The sequence below is a fragment of the Megascapheus bottae genome, unplaced genomic scaffold, assembly GCF_031878675.1.
Source record: "Megascapheus bottae isolate mThoBot1 unplaced genomic scaffold, mThoBot2.hap1 HAP1_SCAFFOLD_208, whole genome shotgun sequence".
NCBI lineage: Eukaryota > Metazoa > Chordata > Mammalia > Rodentia > Geomyidae > Megascapheus > Megascapheus bottae.
Genome location: NW_028327395.1, coordinates 95,167 through 111,883, shown reverse-complemented (window position 1 = coordinate 111,883; position 16,717 = coordinate 95,167). Strand labels below are relative to the sequence as shown.

The following is a 16,717-nucleotide window of genomic DNA, read 5'->3' as shown; positions in this document are numbered from 1 at the left end:
GTAACAATATGAGATAACCAAGGGACAACAAAAGAAATGAGAAATAACATAGTACATTAAGAACAACAATCACATTATACAGCTCTTGTTTCCATATCCTGGAGGTCCTTTCATTTAGCCTCATCCTATATGGCCTTATGTATCTAGGGTTTGTCCTCCTGTAGACCTCTGCTAGGAGTGTTCAAGGACATATTAAATCCACTAGCACAACGATGTTCACTGTAGCACTATTTACCACAGCAAAGATATGGAACCAACCTAGATGCCCCTCAATTGATAAGTGGATCAACAAGATGTGGTATTTACACACAATAGAATTCTATGCTGCCATCAGAAAAAAATGACATCACCCCATTTGTAAGCATATACTTTTAAAAAAGTGTTCAAAATCTGGGTGCCAAAGGCTCACACCTGTAATCCTACTCAAGAGACTGGCCACTAAGGGTCACAGCTCAAAGCCAGCCCAGGCAGGAAAGCCCATGAGACTCCTCTCTAATTACCCACCAAAAAGCTGGAAGAATTGACTAGAATCCATATAGGTGTTGTAATTGGTATATACTCAAACCATTCAACTAGGGTGGCTGTGGCATCCGTTTTAAGCAAAAAGACTGAAGGACAGAGCCTAGGCCCGGAGTTCAAACCCTGGTACTTGCGCATACACACACACACACACACACACACACACACACACACACACACTAAAACAATGTTAAAGATTATTATTGATTTTTGAGAGCTTTTATATCTCTGTCCTATATACTCTGGTTTATTTTTGTGGCTTTATTTGGTTTGTTGGTTCCTGCAAGAATATTTTACTGTTACTATTTTATTATTTTATTTATAATATTTTATTATTACTATCATTGGATTTCTTCTAGATCAGTTAAAACTGTGTGTACAAACACCAAATCATTTTAATATTATCTTTTTACAAATTGTAGTTAAGAAAATACTTACGCACTTAATGTACACATGCATGCAAATGTGTACACACACATACACACATGTATTAGTAGTTTTCTTGACATCAAGCTTTGAAATAATAGCTAACCAGGGAATCCTCTATTGTTTAAGATGATCTTAACATTGCTTTTAATGTATTATATATTCAAAAATATAATCTAGCTATACAAATTTCTTTCTTTCTTCTCTCTTTCTTTCTTTCTTTCTTTCTTTCTTTCTTTCTTTCTTTCTTTCTTTCTTTCTTTCTTATTTTCTTTCTTTCTTTCCTTCTTTCTTTCTTTCTTTCTTTCTTTCTTTCTTTCTTTCTTTCTTTCTTTCATTTTTTGCCAGTCCTATGTTTGAGCTCAGGGCCTGTGCACTGTCCTTGGACTTTCTCAAGGCTAGAGCTCTACCACTTGAGCCTCAGCACCACTTCTGGCTTTTTCTTATGTATGTGGTACCGAGGAATCGAACCTGGGGCTTTGTGCATGCTAGGCAAGCACTCAGCCACTAGGCCAAACTCCCAGCCCAGATTTCTTCTTTAAATTAAGACTTTATGATAAATTAATGAACTTTTTCTGATCTAAGTATCTAAAAGTTTATAGTTGAGAATGAATTGACAGTAGTCACCTCCCATTTTAGGATTTTGAAGACAATGCTTGAATTTTTTTAAGTTGTGATTAATAGGGTTACAGTTATATTTGCCAGATAGAGTGTGTGTTAGTTCACATACATTGATACCTCTTTTAATGTTTTTTTGTTTTTGTCGATTATGGGGCTTGAACTCTAGGCCTGGGTGTTGTCCCTGAGCTCTTCAGCTCAAGGCTACCGGCCCACAGCACTACTCCCAGTTTTCTAGAGTCTCATGGTCTTTAGGGCCCAGGCTGGCTTTGATCTATGATACTAAGATCTCAGCCTCCTGAGTAGCTAGGATTACAGGCATGTGCCACCACACCTGGATAATTCTTGAATTTTATTAGTCATTCTCTACGATATGTTCATAGAATTATAAACCCTTAAAAATATTGGAAAATGGCTGAGATTGTGGCTTAGTGGTAGCATGCCCAAGCCCTGTCATGGATTCTTCAGTATTGCATAAATAGAAAAAGCCAGAACTGGAGCTGTGGCTCAAGTGCTGGAATGCTAGCCTGGAGCAAAAACAGCTCAGGGACGGTGTCCAGGTCCTGAGTTCAAGCCCTAGGACTGGCAATACAAACACACACACACACACACACACACACACACAGATGAACATGCATGCACACACATGCATATATATTTGTGCATATGTATATATATATCAGCAAAGAAAGTTCATAGATAAAAACCATTGAAAACTGGAGAGCAATCTTTACCTACCTGGTATAAGGCCACACAGAACAGGAAGAGCACCATGTAGATGATTTTGTACATTACTATTTTCCCCTCGAAGCTGACGAAGAAGAACATGCCCCCGCAGACATAGATCCAATACTTGATGAACATGGCTATCACCAGATTGCCTAGCACTTTCATGATGTCCTGGTCATCCTCCTCCTCTTCCTCTTCCTCCTCCCTCATTTTCTCTTGCTTCTCTTCCTTTATTTCCTCATCTTCCTCCTTCTCCCTGGGTTCTCCTTCCACTTGTATATCTTGAAGTTCTTCATCTTCAAAATAGAAAACAGTGCCATTACCACTCTGATTTGTCTGACAGATACTGCATTTTGGCTCTATAATGTACATGGGACACAAATGCATGTATTTTTTTTTAGTTTAAAAATGAGATTTATTGAGAAAATAGTTCCATGGTATGCAAATGTGATACTTATGTCATCAAACACCACAAAATGCATGTATTTTATGAGTTAGTACACAACTTGGGTGATTTTAGACTAGTCTAAGACACAAAGCAAGATTGACACTGAATTCATAGCCTTCCTGAAATGTAGTTAAAAGAAAATAACTTTGGTAATATTTTATACTAATCTCTTTCTAGAATTTTTCTTCAATTTGTTATTTCATAGATTTAGAATCTACAAAATAAATATATAATGATAATGTAAGTGAAAATAACTATCAGTTTTAAATTCTCATTCTTTCATGGCTCTATACAATCTAAGCAGTACTTGACTGTAATTAATCCTAACAACCTTAATCTTAATGTATGCCTGTAAGTATCTAAAACTACAAATAAAGCTATCATTTAGCTTAAATCATGTATGAGGAATTATCACAAATTAATTTTATGCATTGGAATTAAGATGCTTCATCTTGTTTTGAAATATGTTAATACTCAGGACTTAATCCCTGGGTCACCAAATCTATCTAATTTAAATAATCCATTCAAGAAACTCAGTAGATTCTCAGAGTAAGATGTGTGAAAATGAAGGATTAGATTATTTATCTTACATGAACCATTCTTTACCAAAATTAATTGGCTAACTGATCTGCTGAGTAGATATTCAATCCTATGAAGGCAAGATTTGACTCTCCACGATATATTTTGTTACTGTGTGACTTAATATACAGCTATATGCTCAGAGATAATCTCATTAAGGTTACTAGCCAGGTTTTTGAGAGTAACCTGTCCAAAACTGAATGCTTCTTTTTTAATTTTATTGTTGGGATAATGTATAGAAGGGTTACAGTTACATTCATCAGGTAGTAGGTGCGTTATTTCTGTCACATTGGTACCCCTTCTCATGTTTTTGACCCCATTTCCCTCCCCCTAATCATTGCATTTTCTCCCTGCCCTTCCCTATTTCAAATCCCTTCCCTATTTCAAATAAACATATATACAATATACCCAGTAACAAAGTCATATACAGTTACAACACAGAATGCCTCTTGACCTCATAATGTTTCCAGTCCTCTAAATATCAATATTATCACTAATGATAAGTCCACAGAGTTGGGGAGCAAACTGTTCCCTTTTACCTATTTATCATTAAAAGCATAGAGATGCTGATCAGCTAACTTACTTCTCCTTTCCCGTCCTCCTTTCCTCCCATTCTTTAGTGATATTTTTTTTTAGAAAAGAAGAGGATTTTAATTAAGCATATTTAAGTCAGTTCTTGGGTTCCATTTCTCACTGAAATTATGCCATGAGACTATCACATTAAACAAAGTAAACCACATTCAAAAAATAAAAATGACATTAGTTTTTCATATGCCCTTGAAGAAATCATTACATTTTTCTGCCTCTCAGTTGCTTCTTCTTTTGGCCATGTCTTTTGTGAACATACAATTGGGAATTGTAAAATTGCCCTGTGGAGTCTTACAGTGTTAAAATCATGGGTTCTATCCTAACATCAAATTTTATAAAACTTTAAAGAACTAAGATTAAAGGCTACAGTCTCTACTACTGTTATTTGTGGCTTCAAGTTCACAATCAACTTTAACTCCATCTAAAGTCCAGGGTGTTTTTTGTTTGTTTGGTTGGTTTTGTTTTTGCCAGTCCTGGGGCTTGAGCTCAGGACCTCAGCACTGTCCTTGGACTTTCTTAAGGCTAGTGCTCTACCACTTGAGCCTCAGCACTACTTCCGGCTTTTCTGTGTTTATGGTACCGAAGAATTGAACCCGGGTCTTTGTGCATGCTAGGCAAGCACTCTACCACTAGGCCAAAATCCCAGCCCCTCAGAGTGTATTTTTTTTCAGGTGTATTTGGAGCTCTTTGTAATTCTGCTCAGCATAGAAATTTGTACTCCAATACTCCCCAGAGGGCTTACCTTTCTCTTCAAGCTCCTCACTTCCAATCTTGACTTCAGACCAAAGAGCTTCCTTTTCCTGAAGGGCCTTTTGCTCTGTGAGGTGCTGTCTCAGAAGCAGCCAAAAGGTAATAGTGAAAAGAATCTGAAATCAGAGTGAGAAAAATAACTCAGTACCATCTGCAGTACAAACACATCCTCTATAGGGTAATGGAAGCACCATATATTATTAGCCTTTTAATTTAAAATCAAATCACTGCCTCCACTAGGTTTCCAACACAAAGGAATTGATTTTTCCACCTTTGATGTGCGTATGTGTGTGTGGGGGGGGTTGCAGGATAGAAGCACATGGGCACTGCATATTGTTCCAGGAAGATGAATATATCAATATCAGTAACCACGTTCCTCCATGATCCCTGTCCTTGATTTTCTCCTCAGTGGGATGTCACTATGATTAGGAAAGGAGGATGTGTTTCATGTGTAACACTCCTCTAATTCTGAGGAGTTCTAGAGATATCAAAACATTTTCATTCTAGAAAATAGAACCCCAGATTGTTTCCCTTCAATCTTCCTGCACAGAAAGAAGAGTCTTAAGTGTCTAACCATTTTTTTTGCCAGCCCTTGTGCTTGAACTCAAGGATTAGGCACTGTTCTTGAGCTTTCTCAAGGCTAGCATTCTATCACTTGTGCCACAGCACCATTTCTAGCTTTTATTGATATATGTGTACTAAAGAATCAAACCCAGGGCTTCATGCATGGTAGACAAGCACTCAACTACTAGGCTACATTCCAAGCTCTAGTGTCTAAACTTTTGATTAACATTTCTCTAAGGGCTAGGGGAAAAGGTTACATTTTTAGAGAATGTAATATCTGATATCTAATAGCATTTTCTGTTGATAACGGCATTACAATGCAATTCATACATCACATGGTTTGTTCATTTAAAAACACTCACGAGCTGAATACTAAGAGGAAAAAATGCAAAGGCTGCAAAATGTATCTTAGAGTGCTTAGAAAACTGGATATCCACATGCATATTCCTCATCTTGTACTAATTTTAACCAAATGGATCAAGGACCTTAATGTACATCTGAAACTGTGAAGCAGAAAGAATGGGGAAAGCACTGGAGCATTTAGGCAGGAGCAGTAAGTTCCTGATTATAACTCTAAATAGCTCAACAAATAAGAGCAAGGCTTGACATATGAGATTGCACCACACTAAAAAGCTTTAGTACAGCAAAGGAAATAGGTACTATGGTAACTCAGCTATACACCTGAAAAAGAATTAATAACCAGAATTTACAAGGAATTCAAAAATATCTCAAAGAATCAACAGTACAGTTAAAGGCAAATGATTTGAACAAACACTTCCCAAAAGGTGTACAACTGGTCCATAAATACATGAAGATATGCTTATTATCCTTAGCAGTCAGTGAAATGTAAATCAAAATGGCTTTCCTTACTTCATTCAGAATGGCCATTCTAAAGATCACAAGTAGCAACAAGTATTTGTGAGGTTGCAGGGAGAAAGGAAATCTTATAAGCTGTAAGCTATGGTCACATACACTAACATGGAAATCAAAAGGAGGTTCCTCAAAAAGAAAAGTAACAATAGAATGTCCTTATGATCCAGTGACAGCACTCTTGGACATTTATCTGTAGGAATGTAAATGAAGAAATAAAGGCGCCTGCACAGGCATGTGCACTGCAGAATTATTCACAATAGCCAAGCTTTGGAAATAGCCCAGATGCTTTTAAGACTGATTCATCAACCTAGAAAATTCTCTTATTCTCTCTCCCTCTCTCTCTCTCTCTCTCTCTCTCTCTCTCTCTCTCTCTCTCTCTCTCTCTCTTCATCCTATCTATGAGTATTATATACGATGATATATGATGTGTACATATATAATGAGTATATAATGGATATATAATAGAGTATTCTTTATAATGTAATATATATGTAATATGCATATGAATGTACTATTATTTAGCCATAAAGAACAATGGAATTATGTCATTTGCAGGAAAATGAATGTGTATGGAGACCATATTAAATGAATTAAGCAAAGTCCAGAAGGGCACACAGAGCACACATGCTTTCTTTTATATGAGAACTATATATAAAATGCAAACATAGATGTAAATACATACAGGAAGGTATGTGATCAATATGTTTAAAGTACTGTTTCTGTATGTGTGAAAACACATGGTGAAATCTCTTTGAATAACTGTAATAAAACTGATTATTAGAAAGGTGAAACATGTCCTGTTTGGAGTATGGATCCTAATGGAAAGGGGAGGAGAAAAATGACCCAGATCCTTAAGGTACATGTTTGAAAATGAAAAAAATGAAGATTTCTGAGACTGGGAAGTGGGAGTGGGGAGAAGGGAGAGTGGCAAAAGAGTGGTTAACTCTGAATCAAGGTACATTGTATGCATATATAGAGGGAACTCCCCCTTGTACAAACAAAGCTATAAACAAGTCCTGCTATAAATATTTATCATGCTATAAATAAGGGCTTCTCGATCCATGTCCAGGATCTCATGAAGTGAAGATCTAGAATGCTTGCACTTCTGAAACTTCGGCACTAAATTCTGAAAGTCGGCATGAATTGACTAAAGCTGGGACAAATGCAGAAAGCTTAGCAGAAGGCAGCAGCAGATCTCGATTTTCTCTGGGGAAGATGAGTATAATCCAGACATATAGAATCAAGAGTTCTTATTAGCATCTATTAGTTGTATGATGAATGATTCATGGTGATATCTAAACACATGCACACAAAGTACTCTGTTCAAATTCCCTCCTTCCACCGCCTCCTTGCATCCCCTTGGCCTTTCCTAAAACAACTTTAACAGGTTTCATTGTTCTAGTTGCATTTTGTATATACAGTAATTGACCCTATGCACCCTCTTTTACTCTCTCCATTGTCCCACTCATACTAGTACCAGACCACTTCCAACATGGTATCTTTTACTTTCCTGTCATTCAGTTTTTTAATTTAGTGTATAAATCATTGTGCAGAGGGTTTCACTGTAGAATTTGATGTAAGCATTTATAATAATTGAATCATACTAACTTGCATTATTCTTTTCCTAGCCTCCCTCCCCTCCTATTTTACAACAATTTGCAGAGAGATTGTATTGTCTACATACATAGACAACATTATTTGTCCTCTATCATTCTTTCCCCTTCCTCTTCTCTTCATCCTCATAAATAGTCCCACAGTAATATTTGTACATATTATACTTGATATATTTATATGTATACACATACACAATACACATGTAATTAATTATACACATGATTATATGATATGTAATGCATAATAATATATATACACACATATGCCTGTTAGATCTAGATTCCACAGAAAAATGGAAACATGAAATATTTGTGCTTGAACCAAACATGGTAATCTCTAATTCCATCTATTTTCCTGAAAATGTCTTGTGATTAGGATTTGCTGCTTACTTCATACTTTTGAAAAACTTAGTTCTAGGTTGAAATCAAATTTATTATAAAATACAGAACCTTAGTTTTGAGTTGGCACCCATTTCTTTTTGCCAGTCCTGGGGCTTGAACTCAGGGTCTGGGCACTGACCTTGAGCTTTCTCCTGGTTAGCACTCTACCATTTGAGCCACAGAAACATTTCTGACATATTTTTGTGAGTGTGGTACCAAGGAATCAAACCCAGGACCTCCTGCATAGTAGGCAAATACTCTACTACTAGGCCACATTCCTGGGCCTGGCACCCATTAAAAAAATTATTGTCAGGGTAATGTCAGGGTTACAGTTACATTTGCCAGGTAGTAGGTGCATTACTTCTCACACATTGATACCCCTTCTCATGTTCTTGTCCCCATTTCCCTCCCCCACCCCTTCCAAATCATCTTGTTTTCCCCCTTCTCTTTCCAACTTCAAATAAATAAATAAACATATATACAATATACGAGGTACATATCTAAAATATATCAACAACTCAAAAAATTGAATCACTCCAAAACTAATCTCCAAAGTAACAACCATCCCATTAAAAAATGGGCCAAAGACTTAAAGAGAGTCTTCTCTGAAGAAGAAACAAAAATGGCCTATAGACACATGAAGAAATGCTCAACATCTCTGGTCATAAAAGAAATGTAAATCAAAACAACTCTAAGATTCCACCTCACTCCAGTTAGAATGGCCAGGATCAGGAAAACGAATAATAACAGATGCTGGAGGGGATGTGGCCAGGAGGGATCACTACTACACTGTTGGTGGGAGTGCAAACTCGTTCAACCACTATGGAAAGCAGTGTGGCAGTTCCTCAAAAGACTAAACATAGAATTCCCCTATGACCCAGCAATTCCACTACTTGGCATTTACCCAACCATCCAGAAAAAAGGGCATACTAAATCCACTAGCACAACAATGTTCATTGCAGCACTATTCACCATAGCAAAGATATGGAACCAACCTAGATGTCCCTCAGTTGATGAGTGGATCAACAAGTTGTGGTATTTGTACACAGTGGAATTCTATGCTGCTGTCAGAAAGAATGACATCGCCCCATTTGTTAAGAAATGGAAAGACTTAGAAAAAATCCTATTAAGTGAAGTAAGCCAGACTCAAAGGAACTTAGGCTCAATGGTTTCCCTCATTCGTCATAATCAGTAGAAACCTTGGGCTCTACTAGCAGAGATCTGCAATAGAGCAAAATCTTGATACATAAGGCCATATAGTATGAAGCTAATTGAAAGGACCTTCAGGATATTGAAACAAAAGCCATATAACGAATGATTGTTGTCCTTAATGTACTATGTTATCTCTCATCTCCTTCGCTGTCTCTTGGGTATCTCATATTGTTACAGTATCTCACTTTGTTATCTGATATATTGAATTTATTTGTATTTGGTTATTTGAAATTTGATAGGGAAGGGGGGAAAACCAAGACGGGTGGGGAGGGTGGGGGAAGGATAATGGGACCAAGACATGTGAAAGGGTATCAATGTATGTGAATTAATGCACCTTCTATCTGGCAAATATCATGTAACCCTTTTATTAATTACAATAAAAATATTAAAAAAAAACAATATATGAGGTAGCAAAGTCAGATACAGTAACAATATGAGATTAACCAAAGGGCAACAAAAGAGAAGAGAAATAGCATATTACATTGAGAACAACAATCACACGAGATAAAGCTCTTGTTTCCATATCCTAGAGTTCCTTTCACTTAGTCTCATCCTATATGACCTTATGTACCTAGGTTTTGAGCTATTGTAATCCTCTGCTAGGAGAGTCTTAGATGTGTACTAATTATTAAAAATGAGGGAAACCATTGAACCTGTGTTCCTTTGGGTCTGGCTTACTCTGCTTAATATGATTTTTTCCCAAGTCTTTCCATTTCCTTACAAGTGGGGCAATGTCATTTTTTTCTGATGGCTGCATAGAATTCCATTGTGTATAAGTACCACATCTTGTTGATCCAATCATCTACTGAGGGGCATCTGGGTTGGTTCCATTATCTTTGCTGTGGTAAACAGTGCTGCAGTGAACATCGTTGTGTTAGTGGCTTTAATATGTCCTTGTTTCTGGGCTTTTGGGTAAATGCCAAGGTGTGGGATTGCTGGTCATAGGAGAGCTCTATGTTTAGTCTTCTGAGGAATCGCCATACTGCTTTCCATAGTGGTTGAACCAGTTTACACCCCCACCAACAGTGTAGTAGGGATACCTTCTGCTGGCACCCATTTGTTAACATCTGATACTCTGGATCATGTTAAAGTTCACACAACCAAGGAAGACAAAATTTGAATTTCTTTAAGTTTTTTCCTTATGGAAAAAGATATACTAGTTGAATATGAGTGGGAGCTTGTTCCCACTGCATTTAAGGGAAAGAGAGGGAGAGTGAAAGAAAAGACCTTGATAGGCACTTGTGAGCAACAGTGTTATGAGGGAGTTTTGGCATGGAGTTTAGCTCAGAAAGAAAGTGGGGTTTATGATGAATGAATGATAGCATTTTCACAGTCCACAAAAACAGCACAGAGAGCCACCTGCTAGGATTTTTTTCTCAATAGCCCTCCTTTATATAACCTATGGTGTAGTACTAAGTATCCCACCATATAGGATGGAATTGTTGCTCCCAGAAAAAATTAATTTCAGTGATGTTAATGAGTGTCTCTATTTTTCTCACTAAATTTCTTCTCTATCATGGTGGGGAGAATGTTTGAAGCTTTTTCCTTTTGCATATTAGATTGCTTTGATTGTCTTAAAGAAAAATCATGTACAAAAATCAAATATGCATTTAAAATATATCACTTTGCTAACTAAACAGGCAGTAAGTTAGGACACAATCTTCTCAAATAAAAAATTTAAAATATCTTAATAAAATGAACGAGCAATGGAATGATTATGATTTTGTCAGCACAAAAATAAAGCTATCATAATTTCTCTGATATTTTTTAGCATATACTTAGGGGCAATGCTGATATTTCATATCCATTTCAAAATATCCATAATAAAAATTTACTAATAAACAAACTTATAATCAAATTCATAAATAAATTGACAATCAACCAATAATCCCTTGGTATATTTTACATCGTATTTTAAAAAATTCTATTTTGGAGCTGGACATGGTGGCTCATGCCTGTAATCCTAGCTACTCAGGAGGCTGAGGATCTGAGGATCACAATTCAAAGCCAGCCTGGGCACAAAAGGACCCGAGACTCTTATCTCCAATTAACCTCTAGAAAATGAGAAGTGGGGCTCAAGGTCAGGGTGGTAGCCTTGAGCTGAAGAGCTCAGGGACAAAGCCCAGGCCCAGGGGTAGGGTGGTAACCTTGAGCTGAAGAGCTCAAGGACAGCACTCAAGACAAGTTCAAGCCCCACTACCCACAAAAAAAAAAGAATTCTATTTTGGGCTGAGACTTTGGACTAATTGTAGAGTTCTTGCCTAGCATGCACAAAGCCCTGAGTTTGATTCCTTGGTACCACATACATAGAAAAAGGCAGGAAGTGGAGTTGTGGCTTGAGTGGCAGAGCTCTAGCCTTGTGAAAGCCCAAGGACAGTGCTCAGGCCCTGAGTTCAAGCTCCAGGACTGACAAAATAAAATTTCTATTTCTATTCATTTTTCTACATTTGTTGACATTGCAATTTACACATCTAATTGCTACTAAACTATTTTGAACTATACCATTGTACACTAGTATAAAAATAATTCATGCTATAATTCTTTGAGAGGAAAGAATTACCATTTTTAGTAAAAGTCAAAAGCATGGTATAATACACATCCATGCTTAGATGAAAGAGACATTTGAGCAATATGAATTATTCCTCACAGCCTCACATCTGTTCATTTGTGAAAATCAATATGTATTTAGAACCTAGTCTTTCAAAGTTTCCCTGGATAAGATTATGATGATGATTACTTTTTTTTGGTTATTGTTACGGTTTTTCTGTTTGTCTCTAGGTTTCTTGTTTTCCTAACAACATACCTTTGAGGCAAGTTCTCCTGGTTCTTTCTTTTCTAGAAATCCAGGTACCTTTTTAATTTCAGGAAGTTCAAAACTCCATATATACTGTAACACCAACAGCAGATTTCCATAAACAACCATAAATGGGGAGCTGATCATGGCATATTTTCTTCTGTTTCGAATCATCCAAAGAGTACATGACCAAATCAACAGCACGAAAGTCAGCCAGCTGTGGTAGGTGATGCTCCAAGCCTCCAGGGAGAAATATCAAGGAAAACACCGTCACAGACTAGTTGATGTACTTCCCACTTATATTATGTTCAGTTATCTAATAGACAAACCTTGAATAACAAGTTAACTAGGGAAAGGACAGGGTTCTAAAGGAAATGGAGAGAGACCCCAGACTTGTGGAACAGGGAACGGAAAAGAGATGAGGTTTGTTGAGGAGGACACCGGCTTTTTGCTTCCTGTAGCTAGTGGAGTTTAAGGCCCTCTCACCTCAAGTCTCTTTGTCTCCACCCCACTTTGAAATATTAAAACAACTGCAGAGCCTGGTAACTCATACCCATAATCCTAGCTACTCAAGAGACTGAGATCGGAGGATCACTGAAGGGAGCCTAGACAGGGAAGTCTGTGAGGTTCTTATCTCCAACTAACCACCAAAAATCCAGAAGTGAAGCTATGGCTCAAGTGGTAGAGTGCCAGCATTGATAGACAAAGCTAAGTGACAATGTCAAGGCCCCGAGTTAAAGTCCCACAGCCAGCACAAAACAAAGCAAACAATAACAAAGAACAAACATAGAAAAATGCAAGTGACTTTTCCCCAAACAGTTTGGATCCAGCAATTATTTATAAATAGTGAATGTGAGCTATTTCTGGGCTAAGAAACAGAAGCTTTGAGAATCACAAGGTTATGTGGGTAAACAGGATGGACAGATAAATGGGGCAGAAATGAATCAATTAATAGATGGACATAAATTCAACATTTAGCTTGCACACATGCAAACATACATACACAGGCCAAGTTAATAAAGGTGATTAGGGCCAGGAGTTTGGCCTAGTGGTAGAGTGCTTGCTTAACATGTACAAAGACCCAGGTTAAATTTCTTAGTACTGCATACATAGAAAAAAGCCGGAAGTGATGCTGAAGCTCAAGTGGTAGAGCTCTAGCCTTGAGAAAGTCCAAGGACAGTGTTCAGGCCCTGAGCTCAAGCCCAGGACTGGCAAAAAAAAGGTGATTGCCAGTGGTTCACACCAGTAATCTTAACTACCTACCCAGTGGGCTGAGATCTGAGGATTAAGATTTGAAGCTAGCCCAAGCAGGAAAGCCCTGGAGCCACTTATCTCCAAGTAACCAGCAAAATGCTTAAAGTGGAGCTGTGGCTCAGGTCACAGCAGCCTTGAGTGGAAAAAGCTAAGTGACAGTACCCATGCCCCAAGTTCAAGTCCCAGGACTCACATACACACACACACACACACACACACACTCACACATACACACATATATACAAATTAAAACCTGCTGCATGAATCCTGTGAACTAGGAAATCTGTTCTCTATTACTGTAGTTTTGACTACCATATTATTTTAGGAAAAGGCCTTTAAAACATTTTGCAGCTATGTTGAAGGCTTAGTGAGATGAGACACAATTTTGAATATTATATCAAGAAACAGTTATAAATTCCAGAACATTTTAATAGTCTGCTTTATGTAGTGGGCAGAAATGAGGTAAATGAACCCAGCATGGCACTACGAATATTTTTTTCAGCAAATTGCAAATTTTCCCTAAAGCAGAACTAGCTTTTAAAGCAATAAGTTATTTAAAATTATTGGATAAATTACATGGTAATTATCCTGGAAATTAAACTGCTTATATTGTTAAAAACTGATAACCATAAAGGTCCAAACTATTTCCCTCAAAGTATTATATTTTATAAACAATATATATCAAAATTTAGGATATACTTAGAGTATTTACATAAAAAGAACACACTGAGTGGATTTATCTTCATTAATATATATTAATATATTAAAATTATTATATTAATAAATATATTAATATATTCAATGAACTTATCTCATTAGGAAAGGAAAGATACATTTGTCACTTTCTTTGTATCATTCAGGAAAAAAGAATCTTCAAAAAGCTGTGATTGCAGCAGATATTTTCCTCCCTCACATTGTTCTTTTTGGCAGGGTGAGGGTAGCAACAGAACAATGAATAATGAGGATTTTCAGGGAAATTTAATGCAATCTACCTTTGGGTTGTGGTAGTTAAGAAGTTGAGTGTGAGCTGTGGTTTCCTACCTTTGATTTCAGAGCTGTCAGATAAGTTGGCACACTCATACCATGAATTTTTGAAGAAATATAAAATCATTGTAAGGAGGCTTGGGTTCCTAAGCCTTCTGCTTTCATAAAATGCCTGTTGCAGTATGGACAGCCTTTCCGAGGACAGGCTCCTCCACCAGCCAGGATTATGTCCTTTGTTGGGTGGGGCTGCAACTGGGACTTCTCCACACCTGACACTTTTGGTCACTGGCTAGCACTCTACCAACTGAGCCACACCTCAAACATCATGGCTTGGTCACTTGTGGCCACCTTTTTTTCTTTTTCTTTGCTTCCTTTCTTTTTTGGGGGGGGGTTATTGGGACTGGAGATATGACACCTGGACTTTAACTCAGTACCTGATGCTTTTACTCACTGGCTAATGCTCTACTAACTGAGCCAAACACAACAGATCATGTCTTTCTTTTTTCTTCTTCTTTTTTTTTCTTTTGCCTGTCCTGGGGCTTGAACTCAGGGCCTAAGCATTGTCCTTGGACTTTCTCAAGGCTAGAGCTCTACCACTTGAGTCACAGTACCACTTCTGGCTTTTTTCTGTGTATGTGGTACTGAATCGAACCTCTACATGCATGCTATGCAAGCACTGTATCACTAGGCCACACTCCCAACCCCAAAGTTCATGTCTTGAATGAAAAATCATGCTGGTTTTAGTACAGATTTTCTTTTCTATTACGTAAAAAAGATATTGTATTCAATCTATTTTTTCAAACTCTAAAGAGAAAAATAAGTGTATGGTGCTAAATAAGAATTATAAATTAAATTCATACTACCTACATAGAACAATTCTTATTTTGAACTCAAACCACCATATACTTATTTCTGTAAGTAATCAGAGTGCAGACTTAATTCTATTTAACTAACAGAGTTGGAGCTGGGGGCTGGTGGCTCATGCTACAGATGAGGCTAAGATCTGTGCTTTGCAGTTTAAAGCTAGTCCAGGCTTACCTCAAATTAACCACCAAAAAGCTGAAAGTAGAGATGTGGCTAAAGTGGTTAAGTGCTAGCTTTGACTCCAAAAGCTCAGGGACAGTGCACAGGCCCTGAGTTCAAGACCCAATACTGGCACACAAACACACACACACACACACACACACACACACACACACACACACACACACCAAATAGAGTTGGGGATCCTGAGGTGAGCTCTTTTTATTTCAGGAACTTTTTCCCAGCTCCTTTCCCAGATGATAGTGTCTTTTCTAGAATCTGTAGCCAAGTCATACATAGCTTCATTTCAGAAATTGTCGGGACTGACTGCCTGGCTAAGTTATATCTACATTTTTTCCCCTGAGTTAAAGTATTTTCATTTTGTATCACCAAGCTGTCCCTGGAATCTCATCATTGGCAACAGAATTTAGAAGAGCTATGCTATAAATAAAAGTATTATGTTTTTCAAAAATAAATCAGATCTCCCAAGAATTTGTATTTAGGAAAGGGAAACATTAGAACTTTCTTTATCTTCTAAGAGTCAAAGAACTATCATCAGAGCTGTAATTTGGAAACAGAAATAAGCAGAAACAGTAGAAATAGAGAGCTCACAGTTGGATCCATGATAGTTTGACGCTTGTCTTGGTATCTTTGGAAGTAATACAAGAAGCTTATGTCAAATGTGAACATCATTCATACCTTCTATACCCCAATATGTGCTCTTGGCCTTAAGTTGGCAAACTAGAAGACAATGTGACTTGATAAGCTAATTGGAGAAAAAATATATTAATATTTAAAAAGAAAATGAGTTGAAGAGCACATTACTTTGTAGTCCGTAGCACAAAAATCCCATGAAAAATAAAAATAGCCCACCATTGTCTGCCAAGCCATGGACAAGAGTGAGTTCCTTATGCTGGTTGTTAGATGTCAGTAGGTTCTGCAGCCACGGGGGCCTGTGCACCATTTTTCCGTGCTGTGTTGGGTGATGCTCATATCTACCGGGTAATGGGGGCAGATATACCTACCATCATAGCGATGAGGGCACAAATATAACTTTGTTTCATGATAAATTGGAACACAGAGACCATGGCATGAACTTTGACACTTCTTTTTTCCTCCTGGCTCCTTTCTTCTTCAAATTCTTCTTTGTCTTCTTCTTCTTCTTCTTTCTTTTCTAGACAGACACATACCTTATATAACTATTCATGCAAATGTGTGATATCTGTACAAATGGCCCAGGCAATGTAGAATGGTCTGGTTGGGGCACAGCCTGAAAATACAGATTTTAGGAGGAAGTGGCAATGAATCATGGCCCCAGAAGTCAAATAGAAGCACCCACTTCTGCTTGATGAGGGTCACAGT

At 37.5% G+C, this 16,717-nt stretch overlaps 1 protein-coding gene across 1 annotated transcript in view; it reads right to left on the bottom strand.

Annotated features, from left to right (window-relative positions):
- Nucleotides 1-16,717, bottom strand: part of LOC150039894 (piezo-type mechanosensitive ion channel component 2-like) — a 172,189-nt gene that overhangs the window by 86,041 nt on the left and 69,431 nt on the right. The window contains 4 exon segments of the mRNA XM_090327524.1: nt 2,302-2,588; nt 4,650-4,773; nt 12,104-12,334; nt 16,381-16,529. Of these exon segments, the coding sequence (XP_090183650.1) occupies nt 2,302-2,588; nt 4,650-4,773; nt 12,104-12,334; nt 16,381-16,529 (791 nt within the window).